At 31.2% G+C, this 18,575-nt stretch overlaps 1 protein-coding gene across 1 annotated transcript; it reads right to left on the bottom strand.

Annotated features, from left to right (window-relative positions):
• Positions 1 to 359: 359 nt before the first annotated feature.
• LOC112496483 (protein ACCELERATED CELL DEATH 6-like) lies at positions 360 to 12,081 on the bottom strand. The gene is made up of 9 exons (XM_052440986.1): positions 11,675 to 12,081; positions 5,146 to 5,244; positions 3,513 to 3,589; positions 2,867 to 3,376; positions 2,493 to 2,642; positions 2,160 to 2,312; positions 2,022 to 2,075; positions 1,521 to 1,933; positions 360 to 1,103 (listed from the first exon to the last, which is right to left on the bottom strand). The coding sequence occupies exons 2-9, from the start codon at positions 5,208 to 5,210 to the stop codon at positions 450 to 452; spliced, it is 2,076 nt and encodes a 691-aa protein (XP_052296946.1). The 5' UTR covers positions 5,211 to 5,244; positions 11,675 to 12,081; the 3' UTR covers positions 360 to 449.
• Between the last annotated feature and the right edge of the window lie 6,494 nt (positions 12,082 to 18,575).

The following is an 18,575-nucleotide window of genomic DNA, read 5'->3' as shown; positions in this document are numbered from 1 at the left end:
AAAAAGCCATTGTGAGGCTGGTTTCTATCGAGGAAATAGGCACCATTAGTCACCTTACGACCAAAGATTTCGAGCATCCCAGACAGGTTGGTAGTCCATAATTTTTCATCGCAACTTTTAATTGCCTGTTGATGGAAATCAAATGAAGATCATAGGAATAAATATTGATCCTAAAGGGAAAGGTCTGATTGGAATCAGATGAATAGTTCCTTCTCAATCAAACAAATATGGTCAAAGATCAATTATTATCTAAATGAGATCAAAACAAATAGAATAAATTTTCTAAGATTCAGTTCCTCAATCGAACCATCCTCAGAATGGTCTTTTATAAACCAAATTCAAGTACACAGCTCTAAACACTCAACAATCATTATAGAAAAAGTATCAGGAAAAATCAACAAGAAATGAATCAGTTACACAGTGGGATAATAACCCCATTGAATCAGCTTTTATAACCGTGTTTTGTAGCTACCTTTAGCAACCAAGTCGCAACTAGCTAATTCTCTCCAACTGCTGTCTATGATGATGCCGCGGCCATAAGTAGATGAGTACATATCAAGCAAAAGAGGAAACTGCAACAATGCAAATAAGGTGACAGGGACACATCCAACAAGGGCAATTGGAATGATAACCAGACTCCATTTATGAGAAAGAGATATGTGAACAGTTGCACCAAAGGCTACCATCATGCTTGCAATAGAAAAGAACAAGGCGACGAGGCCAATAATTAACTTCCTTGGTAACGATACAAGAAAATCGTCTTCTGCGTAGCGTGAACTGAGGATGCCCAAGAACATTAGAACTGACGTAGTGGATGAAAAAAGCGCAAGCATATCTGAAATGGCAAAAATCATGAAAGATTTTTCATGTAAAAGATTTGGTATTCCTCTGCTGTCACTGCCACCAGGTACCGTGAAAGCTGCGGCAAACACTACAGTGATAATGAGTGCAGCTACAACTGAGCAAGATGAAGCTGTTTCCTTCATCCATTTTTCTCCTTCTTTGACTAAATCCTTGTGTTCTTCAGTAAAGACCTCTCTAGGAGTTTGGTTGGAACTATTTTCATCTCCTAGCATGTCTGGATGGATAAGTTTTTCTACCGCCTGCAGAGAAGAAGTCATAAACACGAGGACTAAAAGTTTCTTTTAAGGTAGATTTCTAGGTGTAGAAAGGCCCAATGTCCTCAATGGGAAGATGATAACTAAAGGCAATTTGGACTAAGAAATTAGTCGGAAATTTTCATTTTGAAGAATTGTTTATGCGTTTTCACGCTTACATATGTCCTGCAAATGCCAAAGTGATAGAACGCTTACAGAAACAAGTTAAAAACGGCGCTGGTTTACCTTGTTTTTCAATTGAGTAAATCGGCATTGTTTCTTGATATCTTATTTTTGTCTATGTTTCTGTCAATTTTTTTTGGTCTTAATATCAATACTTATTTATCCTATTGTGCCACAAACATCAAATTGTGACTATTAAATATAAAAAGGTGTATTAAGTAGTCGGATGAGCAATCACACCTTGAACCATTGCAACTCCCGCTGCATCTGCAATGCTGCACCAGCCACTTCACTTGAAGGTACCAATTTTGCCGCTAAATGCAGGATGTTGTTGCCAGAATTGCCTTCTGTTGAAAATAAACTTGTTGTGTATTTTACACGATGTATTAGATTAAAAACTTTTTCACGACGATGTAAAACTGCAACATCAAATACGTTACGCCCATCCTTATTCAACCAATGTCCACTCCTGTTATAGGCCATGATAAATTCATTGATAAACTCGTGTATCCCCAATCTTGCAGCTGTGAACAATGCCCCCTTCAATTCTCTTCTGTGACGGGTCCAAATCACTTCTTTGCAGATAATTCTGACAATTTCAACAATCTTCATGTGCGCTAACTTTTGTTCATGTATAGCTTTGATGCTGGGGGCTGCAACTGAACTCGATCAATAAAAGGATATAAATAAATTAATTTCAAACAACTATATTTTAATTGAACACAGCCTCTCAAGACTTACTTAGGCGCATGAGGGCATTCCAGAGCATCCAATGCGATTTATGCCACATTGCACCTGCCATATGTATAAACAAAGGAAATACCTTTCAATTCAGAATCATAAATTCAAGAAGACTTAGTATATACTAGTTTTACAGACCAAATGTCTTAGTGATTTGCTTAGCACATCCAAAACGTGTGGATTTTTTTGAGTGGATTTTTGATGTCACGATAAGGTTCTCCATGTCTCCATCCACATTTTGATTATCGTTGGTCTGAATGGAAGGAACAAGTTCCTCTTCCACAGGAGTGCCTGCAAATTTATTTGCTTGGTTTTGTTAGGCCACACAAATAAACACTCTATATATACACACATCTATATGGGGTCATCTTCCAATTAGTGCTTCCTCATTTTATTAAAATGAGGGCTCCTTCATTGGAGGATCACTATATAGATGTGTGTGTGTGTTCGTAAAGGATTGTTGACACCAACAATTGTAAATTAAGCGTTGCAAATGTCCAAGCCGACTCCCACTTGCAAACGCGTAAGGCTTTTCAGCCAGCGCGTTTAGAACAATTCTCCGAGAGTCGATGTTGTCACGGCCAATCGTTGGATAAAGCTTCAATAAATCCAGAGCTACATCTAATTAATGAACAAAGTCAGAGTAGTGGCGATGTATTTGATCTCTATATAATGCGAGCATCATATATAGACATATATAAACGAAGATAATAAAACTAAAGTATAACCAAGCAATCAACAGTAGAAACAGGAATTTGGTTTAGCGGAGCGCATTATTCGAAAGCGGCAAACAAGATTTAAGTGTGTATATTTAAACAATTCAATGTTCATTCGATAATACTGACCGTATAAAGTAGCGTCGATGAGACGTGAAAGCATGTTGGCACCATCATTGCCGCTGTAGATGTCTACTCCATGAGTCACCTCTCGTAGATACTGAAACGTATCCTTATGACCATGATACGCTGCCTGAATAACCGGAAGACTGTCTAAAGTATCCCTTTTGTTTGTTAAGTCAGGGTTATACTTCACTAGGACTTTTAAGGCCCTTAGATTCCCTTTTACCGCACACTGATATAGAGCCGTGTACCCAATGTCATCTCGTTGTTCTAGTGTTTGTGGATCGACCTTTGACGCCAGCTTATCGAGGAGGCATGTGGCGTCATCAGACTCAACATCAACCCATAACTCCACAATCGCGTGAAATATTGTCATTGAACCCGGTGCAATAGTCTTGGCGGTCAAGGCATCGGGATCGTTAGTGACGAAATCTTCCACACCTCGCCAATCATTCTTCTCTATCATTCTGTACAGCGGCCAATAACGAGCACAATATTCATCCTCCTCTTGATCATCTGAGTTAATCATCATGAAAGCAGAATCTATAAATTATATAATTGTTATTATTATTTTGAAAATTAATTAATAATACTGAAATTGAATCAGTAAATTAAAAATTAATTAATCTCTTCATGTTAATTATTTATTTACCTGTTGAACTCTCTGAATCTTCAGTTTGTTCACTATTTTTTGGCTCCGTCACAGTGATTTCATCTTCGTTTTTGTCTCTGCAGATAAGCTCAAAAATGGATCACATATCAGAGAAGTTATTATTACAATCTAGTCATCCAGATGATCGCCAATGGTAGACTCGAGTTAATTGTAGAGGGGCTAGTTAAAAGGGAATTTATCTCTGCATCACCTTTCTTTCATTATATATATATATTGAACCACCATAAAATTTAACATGTACCTTGCACCACCTTTGTTTTTAATCTTGTATCAAACAACCATTTTGACACTTGAAAATGATCATTTTATCCCTAAATAAATTAAAATACCCTTGAATTTATTAAAATAAATAAATCTTAAATTCAACATGTTAATTTTTTATAAATATAATTTCATTTAAAAATTGTCATGTTAATTTTTGTAATCATAATTTCATTCAATTTGTATAGGAAAGTTTCTTAATATTAATTATAGGGAAGTTTACAATAATTATAGGGAGCTTTCTTTTCATGTTAATTTTTGTAAACTTTCCTATAATTAATTTAATTACAAAAATTAAATGAAATTAAAATTACAAAAAGTTATAATTACAAGATGATATTTTTTATAATTATAATTTCATTTAAAATTTATTATCTTATATTTTGAGATTTATTTGTTTTATCAAAGTTAGGGGTATTCTTATAATTACAATTTTATATTTTTAATATTTTATAGAATAAAATAGTGTTTTAATTTATTTAAGGATAAAATAGTTATTTTGAGTGTCAAAGTGGTTAATTGATACAAGTTTGAAACAAAAGTGGCAAAGTACGTGTCAAAATTTTATAGTGATTATATGTACATATGGTAAAAGAAAGGTACTGTAGAGATAATTTCTCCTAGTAAAAAAAATGGCACAAATTTTGTTTCCAAAAGAGATAGAGGTTAGATGAGCATATGCTAAAATGAAAAATAATATGAACTCTAATATAATTAAAAAAAAAAACGTAAACACTTGCATTGAAATTTTTGTTTTTGTCCTTCAATTTCACCCCCACTTTTTTAAAGTGAGGAGTTTCTTGTTAAATAATACACACACACCATTGCTGACTTTGTGCGTCGCAGACTTTGAATTGTTAGTAAGAAGTAATCGTGAGAATTCTTAACAACAGTCACTTGGAGAATAAGGTAGTGTATAGTTTTCAGCTAGTTACGCTAGGTGGATCCACGAAAAATTATATGCAATTTACCAATAAACTCCACCTCAATCCCATTAAAAGCAAATCTTTTAGGTAAGTTTATCATTAATTCAAAATTTAGGGTAACTTTATTATTCGCTCAATTTTATTTACTTCCGTGTGAGTTTGAAGAGGGGTTAGAGCGAACTCAATATCATTAATTAACTATAGGCCTTCTAAAAACTCAATTAAATTCGCACTTTAATAAAGTCTGGGATCTTATTGGAAAATTTCTATATATTCACAAAATATTCAAGATTTTAAGCTTTAATTCTCATTATAAATAACGAATCAAAATGCAATCCATCAATTAAATTATGTAACATCAAAAGTACAATAAATCAAATCTACATATCTAATATTAGATACATATAGAGTACTGATTTTCTTACTTGCAGTTGCAGACGTTGGTTTGATCATTTGCTTCTCGCCTTGATGAACTGCTAGCTTCTTCCATGTTGGTGTTAAGAATTAAACTAAATTTTACTTTTCTGTGCCAGAAGCAAAAAAAACAGATTTAACAATTTTTTTTTTAGGATTTATAATGAAACATCATTATGCTTCAACACCCATAGGCTAGAAGCACACACATTCAAATGTATTCTTTTTCAATTGGCAAACTTAACAGTAAATACTAACTTTTAAAAATGGAAACGATATATGGCCCCTTAATTTTCCACAACTATTGACACGATTTTGTGGCCTTTAGATTAATGGTTAATTGATGATGGTCAAGATTAAATGAAGTTTATGACCTAGATTCATGATGTTGAAGAGCGAGAAATTATACCAATTAATTACTTATAAGGTAAGGAGCATATATAAAAGAGATTTATGAAGTATTATTAGAAAATTAGGCAGTCAAAAAATTATTTGAAATTATGAATGTAGAGAGTGGTTATGGTTCAAATAACCTCACAAAAATACCCTATTTCACCCACTTTTTTTCTTAAATCTTTATCTTTTATGGAGTATCAAACGTATTTACCTTCAAACACTACTTGAAAAGTCTTGAATTTGATTCAACCAAAAATAAACAAGAAAATCAAATAATTCAAGATTTATACATAACAAAAAAATGTGTCAAGTTCTGTACGGATATCCTGGATATTCATATCCACATAAGTTAAAATTCAACAATTGACCTAATAATATCAAATAAAATTCAATTGTAATTTAATAATCAACAATTCAACATGAATAATATAAAACAACATCATAAACAATATCATAAATCCACAATTTACCGCATATAAATCAAACATTAAAAAATAATTTTTTAATTTAATTTTAATTTAGTATATAATCTAACCTAATCTGAATATTCGATTTTTAAAATGTTCTTATATCCATATCCAAATTTAGATCCGTGCGGATTGTAATTCTTTGCATCTGGATCTGCATTTTTAATATATAGAACTAAATTTTTCTGAATCCAGATCAGTCAAATCTTTGTGGATGAAGACCGAATCTGGATTTTATTGTTATTCCTATGTTGTAGGTGTTGACTTTTGAAAAAGAGAGCTTCAACAAAAGAAATTAACTTTAGTGTAATTTTAAGATTCTAATAAGTGTTTAGAGTAGAAGTTCATCTTTTAAAAATTTAACACGTCAGTATGTTGAGTAAATGAGCTTTTAAAGCATGATTTAGGTACAAATAACCCCACCCCATCACATAATACCCTTGTGGGGCAGATTTTAGACTTTTAAGATCCTCTAGCGTTTTGTTCTCCTTTGTCCAATCCAAAATAACGACTCTTATGGGGATTAAGATAGCCCTGGTAGGCTTACCTTAATTTTTTTTTCGAGTAAGAGTGATCACAGATTGAATTTTGCCGATGAGTTATACTATTAGCATTTTTCCAAACTCATTTAAATCTTATTTTTCAGTTATATTCTACTTAATATTAAAATATTATTATTTTTAAATAATCAGTAAGTTAATATTAAAATATTATTATTTTTTAAATAATCAGTAAGCTAACTGTTAAAACATGTTATGTTATTAATCCATAAATTGACCTAGCTCAGTATGATGAGGGGAAACAACATCGTCAAAAAAATTTTGATAACAAGGCTTCTCCTTGGGCATTCATTTTTTTCATCTACCTCCTTGGTAATTTTGCCTTTTTTTTTATGGTGACATAATGATGCTAAACAATTATTAGGAAAAGTAATGATAGAGAGTTCACTATAATTTCACCTCAACCTCATATAAAAATACCGAGAAGTTTGCCTTGGTAAAGTTAAAGTTGGATTCATTGTGGGGCACATATTATTAATTTTTCTAACAGAAATGCAAAAGTTCTTGAAAAAAAAAAGATAGATTACATGAATAATTGATGCAATGGAAGTTTAATGTTCAAAATATCCCATTAATTCTAGAGAACACTGAAATAAAAGAACAACTAAATTCACGTTGATTTAAAAGAATGCCGCGAATTTAGAGATTAAGACTCGTTGATTCTGCATAATACCAAGAATTAGCTATTCAAATGCTCAAAAAGAGATTTGAAAATTTAAAAATATTATTGAAATCGAATCTCAGCTTGTAAAAAGTTACAAAAGACACTTATTTATACTAAATAAGATTTATCCTAATTTGATTAGAAAACCTATTTTAATAAGACTTATATCTAAATTAGGAATGTTACTCAAATAGCAATGTGTAACACCCCAAAAATTTCCTAAGAAAACACAAGGGTAAAATTGAAATGAAAACCTCACATCTTTTATCCTTCTTAATAAATCTCAAGATAGACAATCATTATTTATACTCCAAGTGAATCCTTACATAAAACATATGAAATAAGGTCTCCAAAGAAAAGTCTCTAATGCAAAATAGGAAGTCTAGCCAAATTTGATCTTTTAAAGCAACTCCAAAGATCCACTAAGAAAAATTCTCCATTTAAGAACTCAAGCCATATCTCTAATCAATCTGCAAAATATTGGAGATGAGGGGTGAGCCGTCAGCTCGGTAAGCAAAGCCATGCACAATATTTGAAAACCTTTGTCATATACCTTTAAACATTTTATAACAACATCTTCATTCAGCATAAGGGGTGGATTCATATAAAAACATTAAAACATTTATAAAAACATTAAAGCGTAAACATTGGTAGCTCATGCTTTGTAGTCATCATCATTCATCATTAATCATTCATCATTCATCATTTAGGGTGTTATACCCCGCATTGTTCCTCATTCAGGGTACTATACCCCACATTGTTCATAACATCCTTGTGCACAAGACCATCATCATACCAGCAAGCTGGCTATAACATTACATAACATCATAACATTTGCATTGTATACATTACTACGGACTATGAGCCAAAACATTTTGAATCCACCTTACATCCTTTCATAAATAGCATTTGAAATCTTCTAAAAAATTTAAGAACTTTTCTTTGAATATTTAATTCTTTTAGAAAATTCTTTAAGAAAACATTTAGTTTAAGAAAACTAATTTCTTAAGAAAAATTCATTTTAAAATATATTTGTATAAATTCATTTAAAAGCGTTTTTATTTTACAAAATTCATTTGAATATTTGAGAAATCAGTTTTGTAAAAATTTCCATTTAAACATAATTCTTATAACATAAATTGCATTTATTATAAAGCACATCATGCATGAATTGACTTACCTCGCTCCGCAGCAATCAACTCAATACCTCAAGAACAAACCAACGAACTCACCCACGTCCTATAATCATCATAAAAATATCCTTATCAATATCATCTCTAACCTTAAATCAAATCTCAATCATAAACTCTAATGCCCTCAAACATCTCAATTTAAACAACTCGTAAACTCAACCTCAAATGTCCTCAATAATTGGCCCTCAAAACATAACAATCCATATTCTCCGATTTTTAATAAATTATTCCCTTATTGGAAGAATCTCAGATTTTACAGACCATATGATGACACATTGAAAGTTCATTGATAAAAATTTCATAACATAATTCCTTCAAAAACTATTGAAAATAATTGACGTTTCAGACATCATCAACACTGTTTAACAGTTTTCTGTTTTGAACACACTTGCTTTAAAAATACAAAACAATTTATTACTTTATTATAAAATCATGCAAATTTCCAGAATCATACTAGACATATATAAAAATTACTGGTCTAAATTTCATAATTTTTTAAGAAGTCTATCTATGGTGAAAATAATTTCGTAATTCATGTCATTCACTGAAATAATAAATTTTTAGGTTTTCAGACTTGACTTTGAAAACTCGTAATTAATTGAAATCTTATCTGATTAACTTGAAACAAGTTTCAAAACATTCTAGACGATGTCTAGTTTAACATACCCAAAAATCAAAATCAAAATCAATTTGTACAAAGTACTATGATTTTTGTAATAATTCACTGTCAGCATATTTCTGTAAAATCTTAGGTTTCTACTTCTATTGCAATTATGCTTCTCCACAACAATTTAATGAAAACCAAGATTAAAACTTACCCCCAAAACTTCTCCCAACAATAACAACTTGATCCCATATGTTGGCTATGGCAGAACTAAGAAGAAGATGAAGACTTTCTTCTTCTTTTTTTTCTTTTCTTTTCTCTCTTGTAATGATAAAGACATCTTGTTCTATTTATACTAGGGTAAAAAGGATCACTAAAATTAAAAAGACTTAAATACCCTTAGGAGATTTGGGATATTACACAATGTCTAAACAATAAGACTCTAAATAGGAAACTAAATTAAATTAAAATACAAATTAATTAAAATATTCCTAAATATTATAAATTTCAATCTAATTAGGATTTGTTCAATTCCTTGCTCTGCATCATCCTCGCCAGTGTGGAGAAAATTCATCCTCAAATTTTGTATGTTGTAGTTTTCAAGAACAACTTCATGTGTATAGGGATTAATTTTCAAAATGGAGGCTTGACATAGACAACGAACTTTAAATTTTTCAACTTTTGTAATAATGTCCATCTAATCACTCCAATGGCGTAAAATAAATTCTTCTATCAACAATTTCTCTAATAATGTCTTCTCGTAGTGTTCATGCTGAACTTCAAGATAGTTGAAGAAAAATGATTTCTTCTCATAATCTACTAACTGTTGAAAAATATCACAACTCCTTTTGTCTCCTTGTGGCAAATCAAGAGAACAATAAGAGATTGTATCGACAACCACCTCTCTTTTCTCCACAAGATCAAAAGGTGTATCTCTTTTCTCCACAAGAACAAAAGATGTATGAATAATTATCTCTTCTCGTCCCACAATATCAAGATACTCATCAAATTTTGGCAGCCGATCCAAATTAATGTCTTTTTACTGAGAATTTGTTGTAGACATAAATGACCAATTAATATTCTCCTCGGAAGGAATAATATTGTCAAGTAAAATAAAGTTACTATTTTCCTTGTTATCCTCATAACTAACATCATCACAAACAAATTCATCAAATCCATATGCCTGCTTTATATGCAAAGAGTTTTCTATTTTGAGGTTTTTCTAAATCTTGAGAAATCAAATGCAAAATTCTCAACATCCTAATTAAAACTTCTTTCAAGACAGAATCTTGGCGGCGATGTTGTGGTTCATGATTCAATTCTTTTCTTCTTTTTCTATTTTCTCTCTTTTTTTCCTTCTTTTTTTGGTGTTTGTTTGGGTCTTTTTTTGCTAAGATCAGAAAACAAAAGGGCAATAATGGTATAAATGAAAGTACTGGGTCAAAACTGTGAATAAGCAAAAGATAGGGTTATCGGCGACGGTGATCGGAAATTTGGACAAGGATGGGCGGATCTGAAAGATTTCGGGTCGGTGAGTATGATGGTGGCGGTGTTTTGGCCGAAATTTCGAGATGAAGGAGGCGGGTTTGTAGTTGTATTGATTTCCGGCGATCGGTGCGTCAATCGACAGTGGTAACTGGCTAGGAAGGTTAAGCTCGTGGAGAGGAGTTGATTGGTGGTGGTTTTGCTGGCCAAAACGTGGCGAAAATTGGTGAACGACGGCGGCGGATCCGTCACTGTTATGGCAATTTTCCGGTGATATCAGCGGTGGAACGGCAGCTTTCAAGGCTGGGTCTTGATGGACGGCTTGTTCTGACTCAGATGATGGTGGCGGATCATTGCAAAGGTCAAGGAAAATCAACGACGGCAGCCGTGGACGGTGGCTGACTCGGCTGTCGTTTCTGGTGACTTTTTTTTTTCTTATCCCTTTTTTTTAATAAAGCTCATCGGAAAACTCAAAGAAAGGGGAAAGAAAAGGTTTGGTAGTAGATTGTGTAAGATTGATAATACCGGGGTTTTAGGTTTGATACAAAACTGATGCGGCGGAAGTTAATGTTTAAAATATTTTGTTTATTTTAGAGAATATCGAAATAAAATAATAATTAAATTCATATTGATTAAAAAAGATATCACGAATTTAGAGACTAACACTCGTTGATTTCGCAGAATACTGAGAATTAAATGTTTAAATACTCACAAAGAAATTTGAAAATATTATTGAAATCGAACCTCTAAAAAGATACAAAAGACACTTATTTTTACTAACTAAAACTTATCGTAATCTGATTAGAAAACTTATTTTACTAAGATTTATATCTAAATTAAGAATATTACTCAAATAAGTAATGTCTAAACAATAAGATTCTAGATAAAAAATTAAATTAAACTAAAATATAAATTAATTAAAATATTATAAATTTTAATCTAATTAAAATTTCTTCAACCCTTTACTCTGCATCAATAATCAATATGAAAAGATAAAAAAAGAAGATAATTAATATCTTAAGTTTGTGCAAACTAATTGATAAAGAAAACTACAAAAGAAAACGGGGAGAGAGAAACTACAGGTGGAGGTTTTTTTAATTTGTGTGTTTGTGAGTGTAAACAAACAAGTAGTTCAGAATGTTAAGAAAATGATCATGTGACTTGTACGTACCTTAAGGCGCTTTGAAGATTGCACTAGCTAGATTGAAAACCGCAAGAGAGTTAAAAAGAAAGAATGGAGAAGAAAGAGATACATCTAGTGGATTGATACTGTGATGGTGTTGTGATCAAACCTGTAACTTCTACTTATTTCCTTCTTTGTGTCTTTTTTTTTTCCTACTAAAAACAAAACCTGAATATTTTATTAAATTTACATAAAATAGTCTTTGCCGGCCTTTAAAAATTAATCAGCTCTGCGTTAAAATAGTCTTTCCCGGTCAAAATAATAAATTGAAAAGTCAATTATGATTTAGGTATGAAATACGCGGACGGCCCCGCCAACAGCCATTTATTTGAGTTAGTCCACATTTCTTTTAATTCTGAGATGGAGGATTTAAGTTTTTCTAATGACTATGATCGTACTTTTTTCATATCTCGAGCTTTGAGAAATTTAGTTGTATATTAGGCATTAATTGAACATTGATACTATGTGTTGGGCGTTGATTGTAATATATAAAATATTAAAAAAATGTTTTCAGTAATACTGACAGTCGTTGCTCCGTTGGCGCGTTTTAGTTTGGTGTAAAATTGACAGGATTATAAATAATAATTTATTAATAATAAAAAAATAATTATATAGATATATAATTAAAATAGATTTTTCAATGAGGTTCCTACGTTTTATTAAAAACGCGGAAATGACTTTTACAACCTTATAAACAAATTTTGCATATAATAAAATATATATTTTTACAATACAATGATTTTTTTATTATTTATTAACTAAAAAATTAAATTAAATTTCTTTCTTTATTGATTATTCATATTATAATATTTAAATTATTATTGGTATTAAAATTAAATAATTAATTTTTATTTCCATAATTTAAAATTTTCTTTTTATTTTATTGATTAACTAATATAGTTTTTAATTAGAAAATAATTAAATAATTACAATTTAATTACTTGAAATAAACTTATCCCAAGTTGAGGTATCATATATAATTTAGTCTTTTTATGATGGTTCCTATACGGGACTTATTCCAATTAATTCTCTTTTTTAATTTAAGCTATCATTGTCCAAACATGGAATTGGAAGTAAAATACTCCAACTCCTATGGTTTATTAATTTAAAGCCAATAACTATATAGCAAATTTCTACCCCTTGTTACAAAGAGACTTGATGTTGATGACTGTCCTTACATTAAAATATTTTTTTGAGAAAACAAAGTAATATAAAAGGTTAAAAATTTTCAAAGACGTCTCAACCACTAAAAGGACAAACAAACGTTTTTTAATATTTATTCTTCATGGAATACATTTAAATATATTTATGCATGAGTTGATCAATTAAAGAAAGACTTTGTGAGTGAAAAAGACAAAAACAAAGGAAGAAAAAAGAAAGACTACGTTAAAGTAAGCCAAAAGGAGAGTCGTTTGTGGGGGAATTTTTGCAAATTGTATTTTTATATTGGCTCTTTATATTGTTTAATGAAGAATGGACCTTTAATCAAGGAACTTCTGCATATTATCTTTTTATTTTGGCTCTTCATATTGATTAAGAATGGTTAACAATTTATGATACTGTTCACATGTTAGTATTTATTGCACTGTTCATTTACTATTCATAAATTTATCAATGATGCCAAAAATGGTAAATTCCGAAATAAAGCACATAGATGATTTATATGTACTTCAAATCATCATCCTACATTCACATAGATGGTTTATACGTAGTTCAAATCATAATCCTACGTTCACAAGGTCACGCTCATTAAGTAATTTGCTGAGTAAGGAAATATTACAACCTTTGAGATTATTGCACAATTTCAAACTCCTTCTAACACTTGCCGCCTCCTAGTTGAATTAACTAGTCGAACTTGTTTTGCGAACACCAGTCACTTTCAGTTGTGTTTACTGCTTCCTTGAAATCTCCTTAACACAGTAAATTACCCTTCATCCTAAAGAGACCATAGTAATCATCAAAGATGTCTAACGATAGACTATATATATTGAAGGTACGAAGACTAAAACACCAAGAATATATGAAATAGGGAGGCTTTCTTTGGCTTTTGCAAGTTGGTTGCTTCTTTGTATGAAATACGATACTGTTTCGCTAGTTTTTAATAATACTTCCCTTTATATAACTGTAGTATTTCATGAAACTGAGTAGAGAGTACTAAGACATACATATTTCCTAAATAGTCTAACATTTCACAAATATTTGATATGCTTGCCAATGTAGCAGCCACATATTTTTGGAACTCTTTGATATATAATCCCATGAACACAACAATTTTCTTGGTTTTGCTTCAAAAACTATTCTCAATTATTCCACATAATCTAATCTAATAAATACAAAAGATTAGACAAATCCCTAATATAAGAAATAAATAAGTTATAATGCTATTGACATAATGATGCTGATAATAAAAACCCTAATAAGAATATTATTGAGATTTTGGATCCAATTATATCTCAACTAATGTAACATTCATTTTCCCTCAAAGACATGGCTGAGTGGCTTCAAGCAACTTTACTTGACTGGCCTCTTGGATTTGAAACTTGGGGGAGGTAAGAGGCTAAACGAATTGAATTTATGCTTTCTCCACCTCATTAATTATCTTTGGAAAAAAAAAACCATTTATATAATGGTATTAGTAATTTTATTAATTGTGAAATTCATTATCTAATAGATGAGTGACATGAATAGTTTAGATCCAAATGTCTAAATCAATATGAACTGAAAAAGGATTTAAAAAATTTATATGCTAAAATCCTTAAACCACTATTGTATAGAACTTTTGGAAATATTTTTGGTATGGGCATTCATGTATATGGTGGATAAGGATGTTTATGACATAAATTGACGCAAGAACAGCATCTCTAAAAGTTTCAGTGGTTGTGAAGCAAGGCACGAACATTATAGTTATACTCTCAATTATCACAAAATTAAACATACTAAATCTTTTAAACCTCTTTTTTAAATACAACCCATACAGTAATTAAATATTGACTTATTTCTAATAAAATTATTACCCAAACTGAACCACCCAATTTTTTGAATAAGTACAAGACGCTACTCCAACTTTAAATTTTATCATCTAACTGGATAATAACGCATTACTACTTTTCTATCAACACTTTTGCCTTCGGTTTAGAAAGAAAATTAGGAAGAGATAGAAGTTCATTCAAGGAGTCACTAGAGCTAAGTGTATGATAAATTCTAAGAAGCCGCTTAATAAAAATACTAGAAGAAATTAGATAAGGGCATTTTAATAAAATTAGCACGATCTCTTTGAAAGATACCCTGTCTCGCTATCACATGTGTGAACTAAAAATTTTATAGACGTTTCAATCGCTCAAGTATTTTTTAATTTTAGTGGCGCTCTTCATTTCATAAGCAAACTAACCGACAATTCAGCTTTCCCACTGCAGTTGGTTCTCATTTGTGAAAACGAAGTGATCATTTTTTCCTTCTTTTTTGAATTGAACTTCATGAAACTAATTGTTGTCTGCTCCTTATATTGTTAAAAGAGCCGTCGAGCCGAATATGTAGGCTCTTAGAATATTATATCTTTTAATTTAGTCCAAACACTCCACTTTAGAATATTATACAGTCACTCTTGAGACTCGTTGACGACTATAGTATATTATAATATTATAATGCATTGAAGGAAAGAACAGTTTGCTCTGCGTCTATGGGAACAAGTAAAGGATGAAATTATTTGATGCTAATCCTTTTTTCATAAAGTCAAGTACTTTCCTTCCATTCTTGTAAATTAAAACGTAACCAGAATTTATTATTAAAGAAAATAGATTTTGAACATGATGGGGTTTTTCCCCGAGAGTGAAAATAATATGTTATTTGTTCACAGTTTATGGGGAAGGGAATGCTGTAGCAGTTCTTGGGTAAAGACCTTTCTAGGAGTTTGCTTGAGACGATTTTCAGCTTCTCGTTAATCCGAGGACTACAAGTTACTTTCAATCTAGCTTTTCAAGGAGCAGAAAACCAAAGAAAAAAAAACAATGTAATTATTGGAAAGATAAAAACTAAAGGAATTTGAAGAAGAAATATATTCCTCATTAACAGTTAATTGAACAAAAAATAAAATAAAAACACTAACACAATATTTGGCATATACAACGAATTCTTATTTAAGGATACTGTTGGGGAAAAGTCAGTTTTTTTTTTTTTAAATTTTTTATAAATAGGATCGCTCTCACATAATATATAAGAATTTGTAATCTAGAAATCGTACCTTGAAAATTTGATTTGCCTTTTTCCGCTAAAGTGATTTAGGCTCCCAGATCACGATCCGTCACCACCACTCTTGTTAGATCACGATCTGCCACCAAATAATCTTCTAAGCTATGACTCAAGTTTGATCTGCACTTGACGTGTGGATGCCTTTATCACCATTAAAGCAACTAGCACGAGAAAAATTTTCTCTCAACAATAGAGAGAAAAATATTTTTCTCTGATCTGTATAAAGTGGCTACTCTCTTTTCCTTTAGAGAAAATAAGCCTTTTTATATATCTCTTTAGTGGAAACCCTAGGCTCCATTTTTTATATTATTTAATTCTATTAAATCAAGTTTGATTTAAATTAAAAATAATAAACCAAAAGTAACGTTACTTCTTTCTTGTCATAGGGGTTCACCTTGAAAATAACACAAGGCCCATTAGACACAAATACATTACATGGAGCCTCCCACTAAATAATATATTTGGGCTTTTAACCCAAATAGCTAGTTATCTTGCTTATTAATCCAGTAGTGGTGCAGTTAATTAAATGAGCTAACTCGGGGATCATTTGGGAACATATAATAGTGGCTACAATAATTAGGCCTGTAATTAAACTAGTCCAATTATTTAATTCCAAATCTACTCCACTAAAAGATTGGAACTAACCTCCAAATTGTATACTCGAATAATAATTCGTCCCAAGCCACATCGATTTCTTTACTGCATAATCCTTTGTACCACATCGTTAATTAAATCAATATCTCAACTGTCCAATCGATTTAATTACATCTTGTTCCTTGATACTTACTGGTTTTCTCTAATTATCATTTTCAACATACTAAATATATTGACACACTCTGGCCAGAAAATTATATGATCAAGTGCCGAAAATCCATCAAGAGATGTGTTGTACAAATTCTATATTATTAATCTATAACTCCAATACTCATAATTGCTCCCACCAAGATACCGGGTAATCTTGACCACAATTGTGTGTCGTGCCCATTGGTAACCCAAATGGAATAACAATTATAATCATGAAATCATAACTAACTCAAGATTAAGATTACAGTAAAATCAATGCCTATGAGATTTAATAAGTCTGACATTCATTTCAAGGTTAATTAAATCTCATATGTGATCCAACTCAATGTAGTCAAACTACATCAGTAAATTCATATATGATTAAGACAAATCATTCAATGAATTTACTACAGTCTAAACATAAATAGAGCGTCCAACTCTATTTATCAACTGCGAATTAAATCTATTTAATCATAAGATAACTTGTATTTATGTCTTCTGTGAATCCATATGATGATCACATAAATATATATAATATGATTAAACTGACCTTATTCAATATATATTTTATGCTATTGAAAATATCTCAAATATTTTATTAATCAAAAAATAAATTAATATACTTTAAAAGAGCATATAATCCCAACAATCTCTCACTAGCTCTTAAAGCATATCTAGCATATTGCACATGCTCTAGGGCTCTAAGTGAAGGTTATAAAGGTTTTCCACTAATGGTCATTGTAATAAGATCTGCCATTTAGCATCTAATGCCATTTAGGGTACTGCCATATAACATTTCCACACTATTCCCTTATAAGATGATACTTCCTCTCAGTATATTAGGTTTCTTGTGGTTCCTTAGATTGAGCTACCGCACCACCATAATCACAAAATAGTTTAAGGGGTGCAGTTACAACAGGTACCACCTCAAGATTTTGTAGAAACTTGCAGAGCCATATAGCTTTTTTTGCAGCTTCAGATGTAGCACATACTCAGCTTTAGTTGTGGAGTCTGTGATACAAGATTGTTTCAAACTCATCCAACTAATAGCTTCACTTCCTAATGTAAACACATAGCCAGAAGTTGATTTTTCTAGAATCCTTATCTGACAAAAAGTCAGAATTAGTATAACCCACTGGAATAAGTTCATCACCAGAGTACACAAGTATATAATTTTTAGTTCTTTACAGATACTTTATAATATGCTTAACTGCAGTCTAGCATTCAGGTCCAGGATTAGATTGATATCTGCTAACCATCCCTACCGAAAAATAGATGTCTGGCCTAGTGCATGGCATACATGAAACTTTCCACTGCTTCTACATAGGGAACTCGTCTCATTCTCTCTATCTCTTCAGATGTTTTAGGTGATTGATCCTTAGACAATGCAATTCCATGTATGAACCAGTCTTGGAATTTTCCATGCTAAATCTAGCTAATATCTTGTCGATATAGACCACTTGAGACAAAGCTAAAGTTTTATTCTTCCGGTCTCATAGTAATTTGATACCAAGAGTATAACTTGCCTCTCCCAGGTCTTTCATATCAAATTATTTTGCTAACCAACTCTTTATTGTAGTCAATACTCCTATATCGTTTCCAATTAGGAGAATATCGTCTATATAAAGAACTAGGAATGCTACATATTTTTTCTGAATTTTCTTGTACACACATGGTTCATTAATGTATTGAATGAATCCAAACGATTTAATTGCTTGATCAAATATGATGTTCCATGACCGGGATGTTTGTTTCAATCCATAAATGGATCTTTACAACTTACATACCATGTGTTCTTGGCCTTTTTGTATGAATCCATCTGGATGTTGCATGTAGATGTCTTCTTCAAGATGCCGATTAG

Source organism: Citrus sinensis, chromosome 5, assembly GCF_022201045.2.
Source record: "Citrus sinensis cultivar Valencia sweet orange chromosome 5, DVS_A1.0, whole genome shotgun sequence".
Lineage (NCBI taxonomy): Eukaryota > Viridiplantae > Streptophyta > Magnoliopsida > Sapindales > Rutaceae > Citrus > Citrus sinensis.
Note: the sequence above shows the minus strand (reverse complement) of the source record. Positions and strands in the feature narration are given on the sequence as shown.